Source organism: Mus caroli, chromosome 5 (genome assembly GCF_900094665.2).
Source record: "Mus caroli chromosome 5, CAROLI_EIJ_v1.1, whole genome shotgun sequence".
NCBI classification, from domain to species: domain Eukaryota; kingdom Metazoa; phylum Chordata; class Mammalia; order Rodentia; family Muridae; genus Mus; species Mus caroli.
In genome coordinates this window covers 24320528-24343629 of record NC_034574.1, presented here as the reverse complement: position 1 = coordinate 24343629, position 23102 = coordinate 24320528, and the positions used below count along the sequence as shown (strand labels likewise).

At 42.2% G+C, this 23102-nt stretch overlaps 1 protein-coding gene across 5 annotated transcripts in view; it reads right to left on the bottom strand.

The window, feature by feature from the left end:
* Positions 1-23102, bottom strand: part of Dnajb6 (DnaJ heat shock protein family (Hsp40) member B6) — a 52152-nt gene that overhangs the window by 22026 nt on the left and 7024 nt on the right. For 2 of the 5 annotated variants that reach the window (XM_021162037.2, XM_021162040.2), the window contains exons 2-6: positions 16412-16502; positions 14187-14296; positions 12738-12800; positions 11399-11509; positions 586-714 (exon numbers count right to left, since the gene is read on the bottom strand). In XM_021162037.2, coding sequence (XP_021017696.1) covers positions 586-714; positions 11399-11509; positions 12738-12800; positions 14187-14296; positions 16412-16476 — 478 coding nt within the window. In that variant the 5' untranslated portion in view covers positions 16477-16502. Of the gene's footprint in view, positions 1-585; positions 718-7428; positions 8036-8735; positions 8841-11398; positions 11510-12737; positions 12801-14186; positions 14297-16411; positions 16503-23102 lie in introns of those variants that run through there. The other 3 variants (XM_021162038.2, XM_021162034.2, XM_021162039.2) reach the window with 2 other exon arrangements.

The window sequence follows — 23102 nt, the reverse complement described above, 5'->3', positions numbered from 1 at the left end:
TGGTTATGACTTCTTAGTTTATAAGTCTATGGATCTTGGGGTGAGTGTGCGTGTGTGTGTGTGTGTGTGTGTGTGTGTGTGTGTGTGTGTGTTGGAGGGGTGTGGGGGGAGACGGGGAGTGCCATTAAAGCCTGATGACCTTAGTTCCATCCCTAGAAGCCATGTTGAAGGAGAAGACCACCTCCAAACACACAATGGCATGCCTGTGCCCATACACTCAACAACAGAATTATATTAGAGATGTAAATAAAGTCCTGCTTTCTCATATACAGATTTTGAGAACCCTGAGTCTATGTCACATTTGGGCCACACCTTAATGCAGGGGCAACCACACACCCACAAATACCCACAATTAGTGGCTGTGACTTTTGACAAGATGCCTTTTACAAACCCTAACTGGGCTTAAACCTGGCATCCAGTGTGGTGGGATTGGTCTTTCACACAGAGCTGTAAGGAAGAATCTGTCTACACTACCCACCTCAAAACAGGAAACAGATTTCCAACCAAACTTACCTGCCCTGTCCCATACAAACTTCAAACTATACTAGCTAAAAGGCAGATCAAAAGTAAAAAAGGCTTTAATACCTGTATCAAAAGCAGAAAATCCACTTCCAAAAGAAGGAAATCCACTGAAGGTAGAGAAAAATGAGCCGGCACCTCGGCTTCTACTTCCTCGGGGACCCCTTCGGTTTCCAAAGAAGTCATCAAATGGGTCTTCTAGAAACAGATTTTTTTTAAATGCATTATGAAAATATTTAAGTTTTTTTTCCATAGAGAAAGAAAAATGGGGTAATGCCTTGAAACACATGGGTCTGTTAGGCACAAACACCCAACAGCTCTTAGCACTCTGGAGCACGTGCTCTACAACTTTCATTTACTGGTTCCATTCAAGTAAAGCTCAGTGCAAATGACCAGACAAGTGCCTAATGGGAACGGTGTATCTACAGATACCTCATCAAGCCTTCAGAGGGCTGTTCAACAAAGCTCAGTACACAATTAGGTTCGTTAAAAAAGACAGTTTCAGCCCAGCATTGTGTGGCACAAGCCCACAATCCCAGCACTCCTAAATGCAGGTGGATCTCTGAGTTCAAGTCCAGCATGATCTACAGAGCAAGTTCCAGGATAGCCAGGGCTACACAGAGAGAGAAGCCCTGTCTTGAAAAACAAAAAAGATGGTTTCAATCTTAGGATAGCTTTGTTGCTGTTTTCCAACTTTTCACTATTTGATGCATAGTTAGTTAGGTGTCATTTAGGGGCATGTGCATACAGGCCAGACTCATCAGATCACCCAGAAGCTGAAGTTAAAGAAAGGTACTTGTAAGATGCCTGCCTTGAGTTCTGGAAGCGGATCTTCTGCAAGGGTAGTACTAATGAGCCATCTCTCCAGCCTCCAACCTTAGAAACTTGTACAGAGAGGAGGAGCAGTTTTCAAAATCAGAGTCCAGCATGGTACCCCACACCTTTATATCCCAACTCAGACAGACAGATCTCTGAATCCGAGACAAGCCTGGTCTACAAAAGTTCCAAAACAACAGCAACAGGTGAATGTAACTGCTGGTGAGCCTGATGATTATGACCCAATAATTCCTTTCTCATATCTATTCAATTTGATGGTTCAAAACTGTCAAGATAGGGATGGAGTTGACTCAGAAGTTAAAAGTAAGTGTTGCTAATACGGAGCGACACCTACATAGAGGCTGACAACCATCTCAACTCCAGTTCCAGGGAACCCAACATCCTCTTCTGGCCTCCATGGGCAATACCTATGTGATACAGACACATAGGCAGGCAGAATCTTATATTTTTATAAGACCAATGGAATCTGAACTGACATTAATTGGCAGGCACAGGACTATACTTCTGAAGTACTTTTACTGGGACCAGTGACCATCACTTAACTGGAAACATGACGGCCCTGAAAAGACAGCGCTTTACCAATACTTCAGCAAGGAATACTCTACCTAGAACACGTTATCACACTACAATCTAAAGGCAGCAGCACGCTCAGGTTTTCATTATGGCAGCTAACAATATTTATAACTATTGCTTTTTAAACTTACCTTAGTGTTTTTATTTCCCCTAGTAAAGTAGGAAATCTGTAAAGAACCATATATCACATACTTTCAAATATAAATGCATGCAGAAAGTTGTCATAGATGCATAAATGACAAGCGAGAGGACAAAGCAAGAGCCGGCTGGCCTGCTTAAATTCAGATGAACATCCTAGTAGGCCCTGGTTCCAGAATAGGCATTTTGTCTAGGATTGATTGCCCACAAGGCTATTTCAGGGTAGACCACAGGGACCAGAGCAAAGGCCTGGAGTGCTCCAGAAAGCTTGAGATGGGCACAGAAAAGAGGCTCAAGCTGGGCAAGGTTATCTTGAACAAGGCAGCTCTGCCTAAGGGCCCTGCCTAAGTGGCCGTGGATGGCTTTTCCACGGTCTGACAGTGGCTGAGTGAAAGGAACTTAGGTATTCACCAACATGACCCACAGCTGTATGTGAGTTTTGACTAAGGAATGTCATCTTTTATGAATTTTGTTTTATTGTATTTTATTACTTTTTTCTTCCCAGAATCTTTTTTTTTTTTTTTTTTTTTTTTTGAGACAGGATAGCACTGGCTTTCCTGGAACTCACTCTGTAGACCAGGCTGACCTCGAACTCAGAAATCTGCCTGCCTCTGCCTCCCAAGTGCTGGGATTAAAGGCATGCGCCACCACGCCCGGCAGAATCTATTTTTAAATGTATAAGAGTATATCTGTGTATGGGTTTGTACGTTTGGGTATAGTGCCCAGAAGCCAGAAAGGGGCACCGTATGTGAGCTGTCTGACCCAAATGCTGTGTTGCTGTGTTCCAGTATAGGCCACACCTTACAAACAGACTCCTGTTCTCCCATTATTTAAAAGAAAAAGACTAAGTAAAATTTCCCAGTCGCTACAAAGACTGCAAATAAAACTTGTACATGGGCTGGAGAGATGGTTCAGAGGCTGAGATAACTGACTGCTCTTCCAGAGGTCCTGAGTTCAATTCCCAGCAACCACATGGTGACTCACAACCATCTATAATGAGATCTGGTGGCCTCTTCTGACATTCAGACATATATGCAGGCAGGATACTATGTGTATAATAAATAATTTAAAAAAAAAAAAAACTTAAAAGACAAAACTTGGGCATTTCATTTACAAAGAAACTAATTAGCAGACAACAAACCAAGTATGTATGCCACAGAGGTTTCCTAGACAGCAGGTCTACAACATGGATAGTTATTCTTGTATTTATAATACCCAAACTAAAAACAAAAGAATCATTAAGTCAGCATGGTGAATAATACTTTAATCCTAGCACTTAGGAGCAGAGGAAGGGGAGCCTCTGGGTTCCGGGCCAATTGGGAATACAGAGTTGTGTTTGTTTTATTTTTCAAATTTATTTCGAATGGCTGGGCTGGAGCTTACTAAAAACCACGGGTTTCACCCCCAGCACCTGTGAACCCAGCAGCTGCAAAGGGCAGGAGGATCAATCAGAGAGCCGAGTTTGAAGCCAGCCTAGGCGCTCTGATCTTGACTGTGACTGTTAGCCCTAAGCAGTTAAAACATACTATAAGAAAATTCACAAATTAGAGACAATCCACATCATGACAAACAAATTCTCCACAGCCAATCTTAAACTAACCAAGCCTTTGTCTTTTCCAAAATCTTTAGAAGTATATCTACGTACACAATTTGGAGTGGGGGTACTAACATAGCATGCTTATGGAGGTCACAGGGCAGTTCTCTCCTTCCACCTTTTCTGTCTATGGACATACTCAAGTCATCAGGCTTGCACAGTAAATGCTTTTTTTAACCAGCTAAGCCCCATCATATGTCCTGGCCCAACCATGTCTTTATTTGCAAATGCTAAAGTTTTATTTAGTGGTCTATTTTTTTGTTGTTTTTTAAAGGATACCAATACAAAAGGAGCCACTGTAATTTGGGGACTTCAATGGAGCTCAGTGGGAGCACATCCTTAACATGTGCTAGGCTATGTGCTCCATCCCATGAATCACTAAGACACATCATTTCAGTTACAATGTTAAAATTCATTCATAATAGCAATCTGAAAGTGATGGGATCCCAAGTTTGAAGCCAGTGGAGCTATTACATAATAAGACCCATTATTTAAAAGAAAAAGACTAAGTAAAATATCAAAGAATGAAAACAGAACAAGGGCTGCTAAGATGCCTCAGGTGTATATGGCTGCTGACAAGAATGTAATCCTTGGTATTATCAAAAGTGGATAAGGAAACTGCAGAATGTCCTCTGACCTCCAACAGCCAAAACACACAGCTGCCAACACCAGACATGCACCCATACATTTTAAATATTTTAAGGAAGAAAGAACTTTGTGTGATCCTGTTTCCTGTCACTGAAGTAACCAACATGCAAAGGACTGACAAAAATATCTAAGTGGTAGAAAGAAAAAAAAGAAAAGAAAGAAAAACACAGCCGGGCGTGGTGGCGCACGCCTTTAATCCCAGCACTCGGGAGGCAGAGGCAGGCGGATTTCTGAGTTCGAGGCCAGCCTGGTCTACAAAGTGAGTTCCAGGACAGCCAGAGCTACACAGAGAAACCCTGTCTCGAAAAACCACAAAAAAAACACACTGAGTACATAGAAGGTAACAAAAAGCCTAAACGAGGTAAACATGTAACACTAATGAAATGTCCACATTTTATATTACAGAATGCTAATTTGAAAGCTTATGTTTCGAGCAGGGTGGTGGCGCACGCCTTTGATCCCAGCACTTGGGAGGCAGAGGCAGGCAGACTTCTGAGTTCGAGGCCAGCCTGGTCTACAAAGTGAGTTCCAGGATAGCCAGGGCTACACAGAGAAACCCTGTCTCGAAAAAAAACCAAAAAAAAAAAAAAAAAAAAAAAAGAAAGCTTATGTTTCTGTGAGCTCCCTACCAATAAAAGCCCAGGAGCAAACTATGCACTCAACACAACGCACACGGCAGGTAGAATATACTAATGACTCATGGCCCAAACACTCCTATGTTAGACATTTTCCTATGCTTCCATATCAACTCCCAAATACAAAAGCCAAAACAGAAAAGTGCAAGGGGGTGGAGGACTAAGGGTAGAGGCAGAATACACCATGGAAATTCCTAACACCTAAAAACTATGAGTGACTTTAAAACCAAATTACCAACACAACATAGGATTAAAATCTCAGCACTTGAGAACTAGGCCAACCTGGGCAATTCACTGGGATCTACCTCCCCACAAAACTGCTAAGCAGTTGCACATGTCACCTAAGCCTAGCCCTAAGGCAAAAGGACTGCTATAAATTCTCAGCTAGCCAAGACCACAGGGTAAAACCAATTCTCAAGCAAAAACAAAAGAAAAATAGGGCTGGAGAGATGGCTCAGCAGTTAAAAGCACTGACTCCTCTTCCAGAGGTTCAGAGGTTCTGAGTTCAATTCCCAGCACCCACATGGCAGCTCACAACTGTCTAACTCCAGTTCCAGGGGATCTGACACCTTCATAGACATATATCCAGGCAAAATACCAATGAACATATAACAAAATTAATTTTAAACAGAAAAAAGAAAAACAACATCCTAAGGAGACATACAGGGCAAGGACTAATTCCTCAGAGCTAAATTTAAAGTATTCCCTCATTGCATACAACTCCCATTTTTCAAATGGTTATCTTTTTACACTTCAAGAATGGAAAATGACTCCTTGGAATTAATAGAAATAAAACCACAGCCCAGCACCACACTGAGTCACAGATTGACACTCAGGATAGACAGGACTAAAGGGTGCTGTGTATGTTAAACTGTGTCACTTCCATCTTCTAAAGTGATTTTGTTTATAATTAGTCTACTTCATGAGGAACCTTGGAAACACAGTAATCACAGAACTTTACCCTAGACTAAACATGCTAGGACATCCGATGGCTCTGTTGGGGGGTGGGGGTGGGGGAGACTTTCTGCTGTTCTAAGATGACAATTCAGCACTTAGTTCCATCTCCTGTGCTAATTGCTCTTACACAGTGTGAACCTGCTACTTCCCCTTCCAAAAGATAAAGAGCAGTGCATTGTCACTGTTCCCACACCAGGAAGCTTGGGGTTCATTAAAGTACTCCTCCTATGGAAGAACACCATGGATATGCCCACCAAGGATGTGGGGCTCACCTGTGAGTTGTCCACTGTCATCAACAGAATATAAGAGTTAATAAACTAAGCCAGACGCGTGATGCGCACCCCTTTAATCTTCACACAGGAGAAAGAGGCAAAGGCAGGCTAATATGAGTTGAGGCCAGCTGGATCTACAAAGCAAGTTCCAGGCCAGGTGGGGTTACATGGAGTAACCCTGTCTCAAAAAATCAAATTTTATACAGTGTAACCAAGCAAGGTACTCCTCCTGTTCATCACTTATGTGGGGGGTGGGGAAGTGGGGAAGGAAAAAAAGGTGTTACAAAAAAACCTTAGAAAGTAAATGAAAGCCTCACTGTACTGCACAATGCAAAAAACACAAGCCTCAGAACAAATATGTCTTCAGGGGATAGCTGCTTTTCCAGAGGGCCCAGGGTTCAATTCCCAGAACCTACATACATGGCAGCTCACAACAGCTCCAGGGGATCTGAACCTTGACTTGCAGACAAAATATCAATGCACATAAAAAATTTTTTTAAATGAATATATATTAGCAATCTTGAATCAACAAGATATTTGGGGGGGGGGGACCAAAGTAGCCTCATCCTCCTCCTTCCTGGCCAGAACAAGCTTTTGAGAGCACAGTGAAGTCTCCCAATATGAGACTCTCTCTCAATATGACATCTACCATCTTTGTTTTAGAAAGAACAAGGAAGCTAATGAAAGTTGCAGGCAAGCTGTGGTCTAAATCCCATTGAATATGTAGCATTCTAACAACTGGAAACTGGCCTTTAACGTGTTTCTACATACTTTTAAATCTTATCTGCTGTTCTCTTTCAAATCCCACTGGGAAGAGAAATGGTACTTTGTCCTTAAAGCAATTAAGGACATATATGTGATCAAGCCTGAGATGCAGTCATCAATCCAATGCAAGATTAAGCCATCTGTTGTGTCAGCACCACTGATCTCTGAAATTACATTTTTCCTAACTCCCAACTCTTCTCTCTAAACATCCCCAGCTTTCAAGATTTCCTACTTCTAACTGCACTGCTAGCTTCTAAGCTGTACAGACTCGGATTTAAACCTAAGCAAGTGCTAAATATCTTACTGAGCTGGAATCTCATCTCATCTGAAAGGATCCTGGCTTACTGCCAGCTCCTGAAACAATCAAGATCAAAAGGGATTATGGACCAGGGATCATCATGGTCACAGAGATGATATGAAGGTCACTGAGGCCTCTTAGCAGCTGGGAGCTGCCTATAGCACATCTGCCTCAGGCCAGCGGGGACCCCGGCATACCTTTACCTTGGTTGCAGCACTCTGGGGAAGTTTCTGTTGTCTAAATCACTTTGTTACAGCACTCTCAGTGCTACCTGTCCTGTTCAGTCCTCATACAAAGAGCACTGACCTGGGGCATCTGGACCCCTCCCTTCCTTCGTCTTCAAGACAACTCTCGTAATCTGACCAAATACAACATGGTGGTGATAGAAGCAATTCTTTTTATTCTAGATAAGCTTTAAATAAAATAAACCTTCTTATAAAACAGAGACCCAGGCCATTCCTTTTTGTTTATTGTTGAACAAGCAGCGCCTCGGGGTCCGGCCCACTGTGCTCCTCCTCGCTCAGCAGCTCCTCATACTCCTCGCTGAGCTCCTCCGCATCCCCGAGACTGGCTTCCTCCTCGCTGGAGACGAGGTCCAGGTCCTCACTGAGAAGTCCGCCCTGGCCCCAGCTACAGCCTTCACTTGACTCATCTTCACTAAGGTCCAGCTCCTCACTGGATATCACATCCAAAACCTCACTGTGCTCGTCACTCAGGGCGTCTTCTACTGACTCCTCAAAACAGGGCTGGTCTAGTTCTTCACTAGGTTCCAAGTCCTCACTGGCCACTTCCTCGAATCCTGGAGAGTAAAATGACTGACTCACTACATTAAATTTATGGCTCAGAAGAAGTACCCTCCACACACCTACCCTCCCCCACAAGGTTTTTTCCAAGGTTCTCCATACCATAGGCCAGTGGACTACCAAGTCCTTCCCCACATTTACAAGTCTTTGTGAAGAAAGAGCATACTAAGTGGTAAAGGGAAAGGAAAGACCCTCTGCCAACAGCAATGTCAAAGGCAATGTGGTCATTCCTGAGCATAAGGACAGAGTGTAGAGCTGAACCCACACAGTTCTCTAAGAGATACTTCCTGTCATAACTAGAACCAAAAACCCTACTGCTGCCAAGTACTTGTCAGTCTTATATTATCAGGTTTACAGAACCAGGACAAAAGTAATCATGTCCTGATCAGTAAAGCACACGAAGAGATGAATCGAATATGAATTAATAATGCACACCCTGCCTTCAATCAACATTTCAACAAAGGTTCACTTATGGGTGAGATCCATATTCTGGGAAATATAAAGGTTAGCTAACCTCAACACTCCATATACACCCCCTTCACTACTAAGCTCCTTGTGGGAACTGCCAATATTCTGGCCTTCCTAGAAAAGTTTGACTTTTCCATTGTGACTGGGTTTACAAGGGCTCTGAATACTGCTGACTATACACTAACTCCCCCAGCCCTGCACAAAAGACCCAGTCTACACTCCACATACCACCAGCAGGCTGCACGGTCACCTCATACACGTAGTAGCCATGGAGTAACTTCTTTTCCTGTGCGAAAATCCTTACTGCCTGAAAATGGAAGTCCCCTAGAAGACCTATAAGAATGGATTAAAGAATTATCACTGCCACACTTGTGTTGGCAAGGAAGGACGGAAGGAGTGCCTACCTGAGCCATACCTGGGGTGAAGCAGGCTTAGCAAGCCTACTACATTTTTTCTTGCACTACTGATACAAACTTAGGCACATCTAATTAAACACTCCATAGAAAGAACTGTCCAAAGACAGAGTGTCACATTCTTTTTCTCAAGGAGAACAAGCACTTGAGTATTAATTCACTAAAAAGGAACATGGGCCTCTTTTCTGTGACAGTGCTAGGGACAGAAAGAATCCAGGGTTTGTACATAACAGGCAAGCATCTGACCAACATCCATAGCCCTTAATTTTTGTTTGTCTTCTAGACAGGATCTCAGAGTAGCTCAGGGTAATCTCAAAATACCTGTCATCTATCTACCTTGCACCCCAAGTGAGTTTTGGAGTTGTTTGTTTTTGTTGCTTTGTGATTCACTATGTATCCTTAACTCGCCTCAAACTCATGATCCTTCTGTCCCAATCTCCCAAGTTCTAGATTACAAAGATGTGCACAATACAGGTTTCAATTTTTTCTTTAATTAAGCAAGATAATGCAGTGTTACCTGACCTCCTCAAAGACAGAAAAGTTGTCCTACTTTATCTTATTAACTCCCAAACTGGAGAAGATAAGTCTTTCATTCAGCTATCAACCCACAGCTAAGACATGAGAACAGATTCCGTTTAACACTGCTGTCCCATGACAAACCAAAGTGTAAATTACTAAACACTAATTTCTAAAGAAAAAAACAGAAGCAATTGTATTGCTTTGTTTTGGTTATTCCTAGGTGGGGTAGGCTCCCTTGAAGCTCAAAGCTGGTACTTCAGCTAAGCATGATCGATCACGTCTAGCTGTATCTTAGTTTCCTTAAAGAGTTACAGAGAATACAACACATTTTCATCTTCTCTTACCACAAATTACTTTTGCTCACCTTAAATATGTAGAAGCCATTGGAAGAGATCCTTATTTTTTTTTCACTTATTTATTAGTGTGTTCCTGTACAAATATACTCAACCATGGAATTCAGGCTTTCAAGTTTGGTGACAGGTACCTTTACCTGCTGAGCCATATTTAGACAAGACTACTGCTGCTGTTCTTGTCTACTCCTGATGTCTACTGTTCCTAATCTGAGGCTGTAAATGCTCTACAATCCTGTCACTGGCCTCACTCTTACTCATCTGGTTATAGGAAGCTTTCTGTAGGTTTCTGCAAACATTAAACAAGCTGGTCCATCCCAACCCTCACTCACAATAACCTTTCTCCTTCCTATTTAATTTCAGCTATGAGTGAGCATGCTCGGACATTCACTGTTTTCCTTCCCTCAGGAAGACCAGACAAAAGTAAAATACCTCTGTGGTGCCCCACACCTTTAATCCCGGCACTCAGGAGGCAGAGGCAGGCGGATTTCTGAGTTTGAAGCCAGCCTGATCAACAGAGTGGGTTCAAGGGCTATACAGAGAAACCCTGTCTCAAAAAAAGAAAAACTCTCTAAAAGGCAGGTTAAAGGAAACCAGTCTCTGCCTCTCCCTCCCCTCCACACATAGGCCCATTTAGATCAACTTAGTATCACACCACCTACCAGATCCTGGGTGACTTGTTCCTCTTCACACCCATGACATCATGACATGCAGGGATCCCACCTGTCTCCCTTTGCTATCACTGGTAGACACAACTGTCTTTTTTTTCCTCCTGGGGGTTTGCTGGTGATGTTCAAGTCTCTTCAGCCACACAGGATGTTTCCCTCTCAGTGCACCAGGACAAAAGAAAGGCAGCAATAACCCATTCAACCCTGACCTCCATGTCCAGTGCTCACCAATGCTCAGCCATAAGGAAGATCTCTAGTAACTAAGTGACCGCTGAAAAGGACATGGAAACGTTTGCACCTATGCACAAGATCCCTAAGAGTCCAGGGTCAGGCATCAGACTAAAGGCAAGAGATAGGAGAATCTACTTTCCCAAAATCCAACAGCTGCTACCAGAATGCCATCTGCCTTGCTCTAGATGCATCCTTTCTTCACACGCTAAAGTGGACTACAAGAACAGTTAGAAAGGGTGTATTTATGGAACCCATGTGTTCTGGACCAGCATCTATGATACTTAATGCATTTCACAAACTCACTAATAAACTAGCTTGCAGAGTAGAAGTAGGTGAATACTAAAGATGTCGGTATATCCAAGATCCTGGATTCAAATCCTGAGCACCAAAAGCAAGAAATAAACGTTTAAGAGATTAAGATCAGATTTCGAACATCTTATCCTGTCCCAACCATGGATTCACCAGAGAGCAAAAACAAATTAACTAGGATAGAATAATACACGTGGAAGAGGGAAGTAATACACTAAAATCTTTACCGCTGAAGTCACCAATCCAAAAGCTCTGAAAAGGTTGGCAGGAAATGCCTGAGGACTCCACTGGTCCATAAAGACAGAGTTCAGTAACACAACAAATGTTAAATGCAAACATTTAACATGGTACCACCAGCCCTAACTAGGCCAGACCAAAGGACGGACCAGGCAGGTACTTACCAAAGAAGTCAAATGAAAATGGGTCCCTTCCACCAAAAAATTCCCTGAAGACATCATCTGGGTTCCGGAATGTGAAGCCAAACTCAAATGGACTGTCAAAATGACTTCCACCTATACAAGCACAATAAAGTGTTTAGCTTATGAATTCTGTTATTTCAAAGCAATTGTTTATTCATAAATTATTGTATATTTCATGGTCAGAGAGAGAACATATTCCATACATCTGGGATTCTAAAAGCCCAAGAGTCTTATCATTTGCCTAGCATTTGACCACATGAGTGCTCAGATCTCTAAGGCCCATGAATTTTTTAGTCTCTGTCTACAATGATGTTTTAACATAATCAAATCACTGTCCAATGTTTTTGTCATTAATTATAAAGGCTTATGAAAGCCAAGAATATTGACTCCACCAATTTCCCCATAGGTACAACATTATATCCCAGCAAGCCTTTTAAGAGGAGGCAGCTTATCTCCTGAGCACCATTTTCACACAATAGGCAGTGTCACTGCTAAAAGCACAGTAGGGCTATCTTATCAGAGCAGACATCTCCACTTACTTCTCCTAACTTGACAAATGTGTAGTTGGTTCCCCCCCTCCCTTTTATTGAAGCAGGTCCTCACTATGCAAAGCAGGCTGGCCTTAAACTCAAAAGTTCCTGCCAAATTCTCTTTTGGTTCCGTTTTATATTTTTTTAATTACTTTTTAATCCTTTAAGAAGGCAGACTTACTGCAGAAGAATCAAAATCATACAGAGTGATCTAGAACCCACCAGGCAGGCTTTCAACTCACAGGCAGTGCACTACCTTACCCCTAAGGTGCTAGGATTTTCAGCATGTACCACCATGCCTGATCAACAAGCAGTTCCTTTAAATGTTTATTTCTCCTCATTTACACAAACTCAACACTTTCCAGGCAGATCCCTGTTGACTATCAGGTACAAATCATAAGAACTAAGCCAAAGCCGTGGTGACGCACACCTTTATTCCCAGCACTTGGGAGGCAGAGGCAGGCGGATTTCTGAGTTCAAGACCAGCCTGGTCTACAGAGTAAATTCCAGGACAGTGAGGGCTACACAGAGAAACCCTGGTCTCGAAAAAAACAAAAACAAAACAAGCAAACAAACAAAAGAACTAAGCCGGGCAGTAGGGGCAGCACTTGGGAGGCAGAGGGAGGTGGATTTCTGAGTTTGAGGCCAGCCTGGTCTACAAAGTGGGTTCCAGGACAGCGAAGAAACCCTGGAAAACACAGAGAAACACAGTCTCGAAAACAAACAAAGAACTGAAAACATTTATGTAAATTTGTCAAGACCTTTTGTCTCCAAAAAGAAAATTGACATACCTCCTCCTCCACCACCATTTAATCCTTCTTTGCCATATTTGTCGTAGATGTCCCGCTTTTTAGCTTTAAATTTGAAAAAAAAAAAAAAAAAAAACAGTATGAATAAGTTCTTGTTTTCAAACTCTCAAAAATTCAGTCAGTATTTCCCATTATAAATCTACATCCATTTCGAAGGCCCTCAACTTTAAGAGGAGGAAGGTCTCCTGAACTGGCAAACCTACTTGTAACTGCTACAAATATTTACAACAAAGTCCAGGGGGTGGATGTTAAGCCCTGGGTAGAATGGGAAGTGGATAAGCATATGCCATAAAAGGAGCCAGGCCTGTGCTACATTTACACAGGCTCAGACTCAGGATCTGCTGAGCTGACCCCTCACTTGGCTCACAGGTGCTACGCTGGTATGCATGAACCCTGCTTGCTGCCTTTGTGCTTCTAGGACAGACACAGCACAGCTGCCACATCCTTCTGTCTTCCCCCAAAATCTTATGTTATATTCTACAACAGGGGAAACCAAAGTAAAGAACAACCCCATCTTGACTAAAAAGAAGCCTTGTGAGAACATGAGCTCTGAAGCCCAGGCTCCAGCCACTAGAGCTCAAAAGCTCAAACTGTATTAAGACCTTGGCACATTTGCAGGATTTCAGCTATCAATGTCTTCATTAAGTGAAAAAAGAAATTGATACTTGTCAAGTTTCAAGGGTTGTCATTAAAACTGGGGAAAAGGTAGACTTATAGACTTATAGAGTATTCATAACGCAAGGAGCTGTATGCTAATAAGCTGTCTCATTGAGTTTTAGATCAGGTTCCTTCTAGAAATAGATTTTTTTTTAAAGACAGTGACCTATTATTTCCTATGATCAGTCAATCAGTACCTAACCTTTTAAATGCCTCTGCCTTGACTCATGCCAGGCCACCCAGCAGGATAGTGCTTAGGGTGTGGGCAGTACTATTCCTGTCTCTGGCACTGTTCCCAGCCTTGTAGGTGCAAAATCTTCCCTTTACCACAAACTCAAATTTGATGTCTGCCCCTAGCTGACAGCCAACCCTTCATCCAACTGCAAAAAACCTTCACAGAGGCATCTAATGTCTGTGCTCTAGACCCAGACTGGGACAGGTGGGTAGGTGGGTGGATGTGTATGTGTGTGTGTCTGCCTGTCTGTCTGTCATTCAGAGTCTAAATTGGAGCATCTCTTCCTTGTGCAGGTAGGTAAAACTCCACTAACAGTACTCTGCTGCAGTAGAACATGTCTACAGCCCATGCGTGGCCTATAGCTGTAGCTCCTCAGCACCCATGGTCAGATGTACCAGACACAAAGTAGAAAAGGAAATTAAAACTTTTGGGAAGGAGGAACAGTCTAGCTAGGAGCAAACAAATTTTGTGTCTGCGCTCTCTAGGAAGCCCTGTTCTAATGCACCCTCAGAGCCCTTCACAAGCTCAGGTTTACTTACCATCCGATAACACTTCATATGCCTCAGCTACTTGTTTGAACTTCCGCTCTGCTTCTTCTTTATTTTCAGGATTTTTGTCCGGGTGCCATTTAAGTGCCTGTTTTCGATACCTTGAAAGATGAAACGGGTGTATACTGAAGTCCATGGAATTTTAATACCTAAACATAAGCAGCTACCCGAGGTAGTAGTAGTAACACATCTTTAATTCCAGCAATGGGTCTGTGAATTGAGATCAGCCTGTTCTACATACTGAGTTCCAGGCCAGCCGATGGCTGCACAGTAAAAATCCTGTCTCAAAAAATGGAAATTAAAAAAAAGAAAACCAAAATAAACAAACAAACCAAAAACCACCTACCATTAAGCATAAAATGGCTACACCATTAGGTATAAGAATATCTTAGCAATCCACCTTTTCTTGAGAATGAAATAAATAAGCAAGTTCTAATTTCGGATACTAGCAGAAATTGGCAAGAATTCGTTTGAAAACTTGTATATGGGATGATCCAGGTGTCCAAATTATAGGCTCTGGTGATCAGGTGAAGCATGTACAGTATGTCGACAAATCCTTGCCCTCTGAGCCAAACAGATACAACTTAAATAAATTCCCTCATGTTTCTACTTTTCCCAGCAATTCCAATATTCCACTTATCGATATAAAGAATCATCTCCCATAGCACAAGCCAGACTCCTAGTAACTTTTAAATAGCTACCTATTCTAGATTTAATGTCTAAACAAAATTGAAATATCAACTTTTGTGGCTAGAGTATGGCCAGTGGTAGGGCACCTAGTATGTACACAACTTTAATCTAAAGCATAACATTAGAGGAAGTTAATTATGTCCAATACTGGAATTAAAACAAGTCTCCAGTGTCCTGATTAAACCTTATAAAGAGCATATGAAAACCCAGAAGTGATGTTAACTGTAATCATTAACTTGACACAACCTAGAATCACTTGGAGAATGGTATCAAGGAGGCTGATGTGGGAAAATTAGGTACAGCACCATTCAATAGACAGGACCGCTAAACTGCAAAGAAATCAAGCTGAGCACAAGCAAGAACACAGCCATCTACACATTCATTAATCTTAACTATAGTAGATAGAATGTAACTAGCTGTTAATGTAACTAGCTTCTGCCATGACTTCTCCACAGTGATGACTGTAATAACCTGACCTCTATCATGATAAACCCCTTCCTACTGTTTCTTTTGGGTATTTCATCACAGCAACAGAAATAAACTAGAACACTAAGACTCAACTGGTTATGTATGTATGCCCCTGGCTACACACCAACCCTCTGTGTAACAGAATCCTGGCTGTCTTGGATTCACTTTGTAGACCAGACTGGTCTCAAAGTCAACAAGATCTGCCTGCCTCTGCCTCCTAGTACAATGATTACAGGAATGTGCCACTAGTACCCAGTGTATACCAACATTTTAAAAAATAATGGTGAAAAAAAAAATGGTGAAGAGCTACAGATATAGTTCAGTGGAGACAACAGGTCTATGTTGGAATTCAGAAACACCATGGAGAGGCATAATATAAATTATCACAAAGTAAATATAGATAGTACAAGGAACTTCAGATGGAACCCAAGACCTCTAGCGCACAAGGGCAATATTATTATTTCTATTTTTGGACATGGTATAAGTTGTCAAGTTTTGGGGATGTATGTGTATGTGTGTGAGTGTGCACAAATATGTTTCTGTATGTGTGTGAAAGCCAGGTCAACCCTAAGAATCATCTACCTCATTTAAGACTGAGTGGGTCTTTCTTCACAGGAACCTAAAGATCACCAACTAGATAGAATGCCCAATGATCCCCAGGTCTGTTCACAAATGTTAGCACTTTAACCTAAAACTAAACCATAGGGTTCAAAGTCACTTTAGGTCTGTGTTGGGCAGTAAACTGGTGCCTGCCTATCATGTATGAGTCTCCTAGATTAGATCCCAGTACAGGGTGGGTGCCTTGTTCAGGGTTTGAGAGAACCTGTTGCTCTTATGAAGATCCTAAGTTTGATTCCCAGCACCCACATGGTGATTTGCAACTATAAAGTCATTTCTAGATCATATACTCTCCTCTGACCTCCTTGAACACTTAGAACACATATACATGCAGGCAAGCAAATCATTCACACATAAAATATAAACCTAATTTTTACATTATCCAATTACCAATGAACCATCATAGTACAGAATATCAACTCAGAAATAGAATCACTTACGCCTTTTTAATGTCCTCAGGTGAGGCATGTCTCTGCACGCCCAGCACTTCATAGTAATCCACCATTTTTTAACTGACTGTTGGAATAAATCCTGCAAATAAAAAAATACAGCCCATGATAACACTGCCCAATGAGTGAAAAACAAGAGGACGGATGAGAGTCGGTTCCTTCTCAGCACCTACTGGCCCAGAGAGAACTTCTGGTAGCCAGTCACTAGCCTGTATCTTAGGCAGGACCTTTGTCCAGAAACTAGGTTCAAGAATCATTTCCTATCCATGTGGTGGGGCACACCTTTACTCGAAGTGCTAGAGATGCAAAACGCAGGCAGATCTGATTTCTATGCCAACCTGGTCTACAGGGCAAGTTCAGGACAGCCAGGCCTACAGAGAAATGGGGGGAGAGGCATCCCCCAAGATCTATCAAGAAAAAAAAATGCTTGGAAATGACATAATAGCATAGATCAGATGCCACTTGACTGGCTGCATCTGCTTTCCTAGACCACAATGCACTTAGGGAGACTTGGTTACTTCCCTCCCTGATGAGTTTCTGCACCAGGTATTAGGCAAGAAAGATTACAAAGATGAACACACACTATCTCTGCACTGAGAAGCATGTCGGCCTCAGCACCATGGCTCTCTCATGGGAATGGCACGGCTGTTTCATTAAGTTACCCACAATAAAGGGAATATAGTTGACCAGTCTTATATAAATAACCACTCTGTCCAGCACCCAACTACCACACCAACACAACACTGCTCTAATACTATCATGCAGACTAGACTGAAATCCAGGGACAGAGCACGGCTTCACCTGTCTCCACAGAGCAGCACAAGGAAACCATTCCGCTTCTAACTACCTGATGCGTGGTCTCACTGTTCTCTAAATAATGTGCTTTCATTTAACAGTGTCTAAATCACTTGGTCACTCTACAGAGATAAGACTAAGGGTCCTGTGGTTAAAAACTCTTGCTTTACAGTTTGCTTCCCAGTTCCCACTCAACTCCAGGTAATTAATCTAATGCCATCTATGAGTGCACACACATGCCCACAAAATAAAACCTGATTCGTGGCATGTCTTTAATCCTAATGCTATGGGGGTACTAACTTAGCCATTTCCCAAACCCCAAATATCCCATTTGTATAGCATATCTACTTTCCAAATTGAGATGGTTTTTTTGTTTTTTGGGTTTTTTTGGGGGGGTTGGTTTGGTTTTTTGTTTTTGGAGACAGGGTTTCTCTGTGTAGTCCTGGCTGTCCTGGAACTCACTTTGTAGACCAAGCTGGCCTCAAACTCAGAAATCCGCCTGCCTCTGCCTCCCCAGTGCTGGGATTAAAGGCGTGCGTCACCACTGCGTGGCCAAATTGAGGTTTTTACAAAGTTATAAGATTTTATGATTCCTTTTTATTTTTAATGTGCATTTATTTATTATTTTTGCATGTGCGTCAGGATGACACTTCCCAGAATTCTGTGTATCATCATGTCAGACCCCAGAAACTGGAGTTACAGACAGTTGTGTGCTGCCATGTGGGTGCTGAAAATTGAACCTGGGTCCTTTGGAAGAACAATCAGTTATCTGAACTGCTGAGCCATCTCTCCATCTCCTCGTACAATTCTTATTCAACGTGTAGACTAATTCTAACTAACTCTTACTGTTTGTAGTTTTGTTTTGTGTTTTGAGAAAAGATCTCACTATGTGGCTTTGGTTGACCTGAAAGTCTCTAAGTAGATCAGGCTGGCCTCAAACTCTTATCTGGGCCAGAGTGAGTTTAAAGGCACCACTACAATTGCTCAGCATAGCCCAATGCTTGTCTCTAGACCAGGAACATCCATCACACCCGTAATTGTAGCACTAAGGTGGACTGCTGTCTAGTCTGGGCTATTATAGCCAAGTACCAGGCCAGCGTGGGTTACTGTAAATTCTGCCTCAAAAATAAACAAATTTCAAAAACACTTCACAAAAATCTAACAGAATGTTCTTCTGCACATGACACAAATACATTAGAAATGTACAACAGAATATAAACTGAAGGCTGGGTGTGGTGGACAAGCTTATAACCCCAGTACTCGGGAGGCAGAGGCAGGTGGATCTCTGTGAATGAGGCCAGCCTGGTCTACAGATCAAGTACAGAGAAACCCTGTCTCAAAAATTAAAATAATAATAATAATAATAATAATAATAATAATATGAAGGACGGGGGCTGGAGAGATGGCTCAGTGGTTAAGAGCACTGACTGCTCTACCAGAAGTCCAGAGTTCAATTCCCAGCAACCACATGGTGGCTCATAGCCATCTGTAATGAGATCTGATGCCCTCTTCTGGTGTATCTGAAGACAGCTACAATGTACTTATATATAATGAATAAATCTTTTAAAAAAAAAATAATAATAATATGAAGGACGGCAGACAGAACAGGATGGAGGCACAGCTCAGCTGCTGGAAAGCACCACGGCGTTTATAATCCTAACACAGTAGCAACCTGAACACCAGTCTGCAAACTGCATTCACCTTTCAAGGCACAGAAAAACTACTACTGAAAGCCCTACAAGAAATGTGATTCCTCAGCCGGGCGTAGTGGCGCACGCCTTTAATCCCAGCACTCGGGAGGCAGAGGCAGGCGGATTTCTGAGGCCAGCCTGGTCTACAAAGTGAGCTCCAGGACAGCCAGAGCTAGAAAGAGAAACCCTGTCTTGAAAAACCAAAAAAAAAAAAGAAAAAAGAAATGTGATTCCTCAAAGGCTATCACCCTCAAAAGGACTGCCACTCACTTTCTAAAGAAGAAGACCATGATCTTTGATAAGGGTCTTGACAAGCAGAATGGAAAAGCACAATCTTGTGTTACATCAAACACCACCTTGATGGCAAAAACCCATTATCCTACCCTTTCAGGTGTTATGCCCAACCTGGCTGCACAATGAGACTTGTCTCAAAAACATACACACAAAAAAGTATCAAATATATCAAAATAAAGACTGGAGACATGTCCAATGGTAGAGAGCCTGCCTAGCACATGTGAGACCCTGGGTTTGGTCATCAGCACCAGGGGAAAAAAACTGCTACTCCATTAAAAGTTGTAGCAGCAAAGGATCTATCTAAAGCAGCATTTTAAAAACCAAAGCAAGCCGGGCATGGTGGCGCATGCCTTTAATCCTAGCACTTGGGTGGCAGAGGCAGGCGGATTTCTGAGTTTGAGGCCAGCCTGGTCTACAAAGTGAGTTCCAGGACTACACAGAGAAACCCTGTCTCCAAAAAAAAAAAAAAAAAAAAACACCACGTGAGCCTTACAAAGTAAGACAACAGCCACTATACAAGCTAGTATAGTACAAAGTCAAAGTACATGCTCTCTCCTTGTTCCAGGTGATCTAATATTTCCAATGTTCATGTTTCCACTATGAGTGATGCAAAAACTAGAGCAGACAGTAGGGAGGCCAAATGAACCAGCCATGAATCCTAATTTCAAGGCAGTGGGGTACATAGCATCACTGGCAGTGCCTGGTGTTCAGCCAACACTTGAATGCTGGCCATCTTTAAATGAAGAGTGCTCCTTGAGTTAAACAATTCATTTGGAAAACTGGAGACACTTTGAGAGCTGCCAACTTCTCAAGCACCAAACCCCTTGAAATTGAATGCTGGTGAGTGTATGTCTTCACAGCCTTGACTCACTGGTTTTCACTTCTGTCCTACCTCATCATTTGAAATCACCTGATATAAGCTCAGGAACTCCGAAGCCTAATACATTTGAGGGCTCTTCTGACTTCCCAAATCTCTTTCCTGTCTTCTCAGATGTGCAGTCTATTATCAACTTCCTCACTGAAACATGCTCAAAGCCTCATCTCACCATCAACCGCCCATTATATAACACCCTGAGTCCCAAATGGAAGCCTAACCCAGTAAACAGGTACATGACTGCACAAAATAGCCACTTGGATAATGCGCATGTTGTTTCAAATAGAACATGACCAAAACTTAACTCTTGAGCTCCCTACTCCACCCACCATGTCTTTCTCTAGTAAGTTCTACCTTGATTACCTCAAAGCTGTTATACCTACCACATAAAGAAAATCACTTTTTCAAAACATCTTCAGCATGGCCCTCAGTCCTTACTCCTGCAGAAAGAAGCCTTTGGGCTACCCTCTTTTCAACGAATACAGAGAGACTCAAAAAGTGTAATACCCTAGGTAGTACCAGCCACAAGGGACTCTAAGTTTACAAGGAAATTAAGACAAGAATCACTTCATTGTATTGACAAGTGTCAGGTATGAGAGGGAAGGAATTATGAAATAAGGTACAGATCACCAAACAAAGTTAAGGAACTATCCAAACTGACATCAAGCTGGGCGTGGCAGGAGGATCAGGAATTTAGACCATAATCTCACACAGGTTTGTAAACAACAAGAAACACCCCAGCACTCGGGAGGCAGAGGCAGGCGGATTTCTGAGTTCGAGGCCAGCCTGGTCTACAAAGTGAGCTCCAGGACAGCCAGAGCTATAAAGAGAAACCCTGTCTCAAAAAANAAAAACAAAACAAANAAAAAAAAAAAAAACCAACAAGAAACACATGTAACCCTGTCTCAGAAAACAAATTAAACATCTTTTGTTTTGGTTGGGTGGTTTGGGTTTTTTTTCTTTTCTTTACTTTTTTTAAATGAATCTTTTTTAAAAAATATTTATTTATGTATGAGTACACTGTAGCTGTCTTCAAACACACCAGAAGAGGGCATCAGATCCCATTATAGATGGTTGTGAGCCATCATGTTTGCTGGGAATTAAACTCAGGACCTCTGGAAGAGCAGTCAGTGCTCTTCACCAATGAGCCATCTCTCCAGCCCCCGGTTTGTTTTTTCATGTCATGATTTCTCTGTGTGACGCTGACTTTCCAAGTAATAATCCACCTGCCTCTGCCTTCACCATGCTGGAACTAAAGCTGTGTGCCACCACTAGCTGGCAACTTAACTTTAAAGGTACCTTCCAATTCTAAACAAGTTCAATACTAGCAAACAAAAACCCTGCCTCACACACACACACAAAAGTAAACTGTAGTTGGGGTGCATGGCAGCACACACCTTTAATCCCATAACTCAGTAGGCAGAGACCAAGAGGATATTTATCAGTGAGTTTAAAGCTAGTCTGTTCTACACAGCAAGTTCCAAGTCAATCAAGGCTAACTAGTGAGATCCTGTCTCAAAAAAATTTTAATAATAGTAATAACAAAAATGATGATAGATGACCAAGATACAACAATTAATAATAAATAATAATAAATAAAAATAAAAATGATAGAAATGACCAAGGTCAATTTTTCTTCCTGCTGGCAAATGTTTCTACTATGACAGTACAACCAAATCAAACTACAGAAGCTTAGGAAAGTTAGCAAAGTTTATATAAAAGCAGGCACAGTGGCATACACCTTTAATTCCAGCACTGGGGAGGCAGAAGCAGACAGATCTTAGTTCTAGGCAAGCCAGAGTTACATGGTGAGATTTTATCTCAAAATATTTCTTAATAAATAACTTTCCAAATCAAACAATTCCTTTTGGCACTTCTCATATTCCTATTTTGAGGTATCCAGCGTACTGGATTTGCCTGGAAGCAACAAAAGTAAACCAAAATCCAAACAAGGGTCCTGAAAAATACCTAAGCAAATGAGTCAAGATATCCATGCCCTTTCCTCCCACTTTGAGTCTCTCTGTCTCTCTCTCTGTCTGTCTCTGTCTCTCTCTCTCTCTGTCTCTCTCTGTGGTGTCTTATGTATTCCTTTAGGATCCTTTAGGATTCCTTAGCAGGAATCTGGCCTCTAATCTTCAGGTACTAAAAGGATCTATATATCTGAGTTGTGATCATTATTATAGACATTGATAGAAGCCAGGCATATATCTTTGATCCCAAAACCAGGAAGGCAGGGGGGCAGGTGGCTCTGAGAGTTGAAGGCAGTCAAGAGGTACACAGTGAGATCACATCCCCCCAAAAAGAAAACACATTGTGTGAGTCCCTAAAGGCAGCAGAACCCAAGTAAGAACTCTCTGGACCTCGGGGGGGGGGGGGGGTGCAACAGTGGAGTGGCAGTGGGACTGCTAAGGAAGAAAGACTAGAGAAACTTCATCATTGTAGGAGCTAGTGGTGCAGACCTATAATCCTAGCTACCTGCTACACTGAGATAGATCTTCTAGACCTTGGAATGAAGAGGATTCAGGTGCAGAGTGCTTGAACAAGGCCCTGGATTTAATCCCCAGCAACTCATGACGCGTAATTCAAGCTCTGGGGGAGAGAAAGTGGATCTTTAGAATAAGACTATATTATATAAACAAATAATTCTGAACTGGGGGTCACTACCCAGTGACTACCATGTGTTTGGCTAAAATATTCAAGTTCTATCCAAAACACTAAATTTTAGCTCAACAGTCAGCAGTATTTTTACATTTTGACCCTACTGTCAACTTCAGAAACAATTCTGTCACTGTTCCATCTTTTTTCATTTAATGGGTAGAGGGTTATTCTGGCATAGCAGAGAGCCTGAGTTCAATCTCCAGTACTACCAAAAACGGAGTGGTAAAGACACACAGGCCTTTAATCCCATCCACTACAGAGGTGAAACCTGAGTAAGAACTCCAAGCTCGCCGGGCGTGGTGGCGCACGCCTTTAATCCCAGCACTTGGGAGGCAGAGGCAGGCGGATTTCTGAGTTCGAGGCCAGCCTG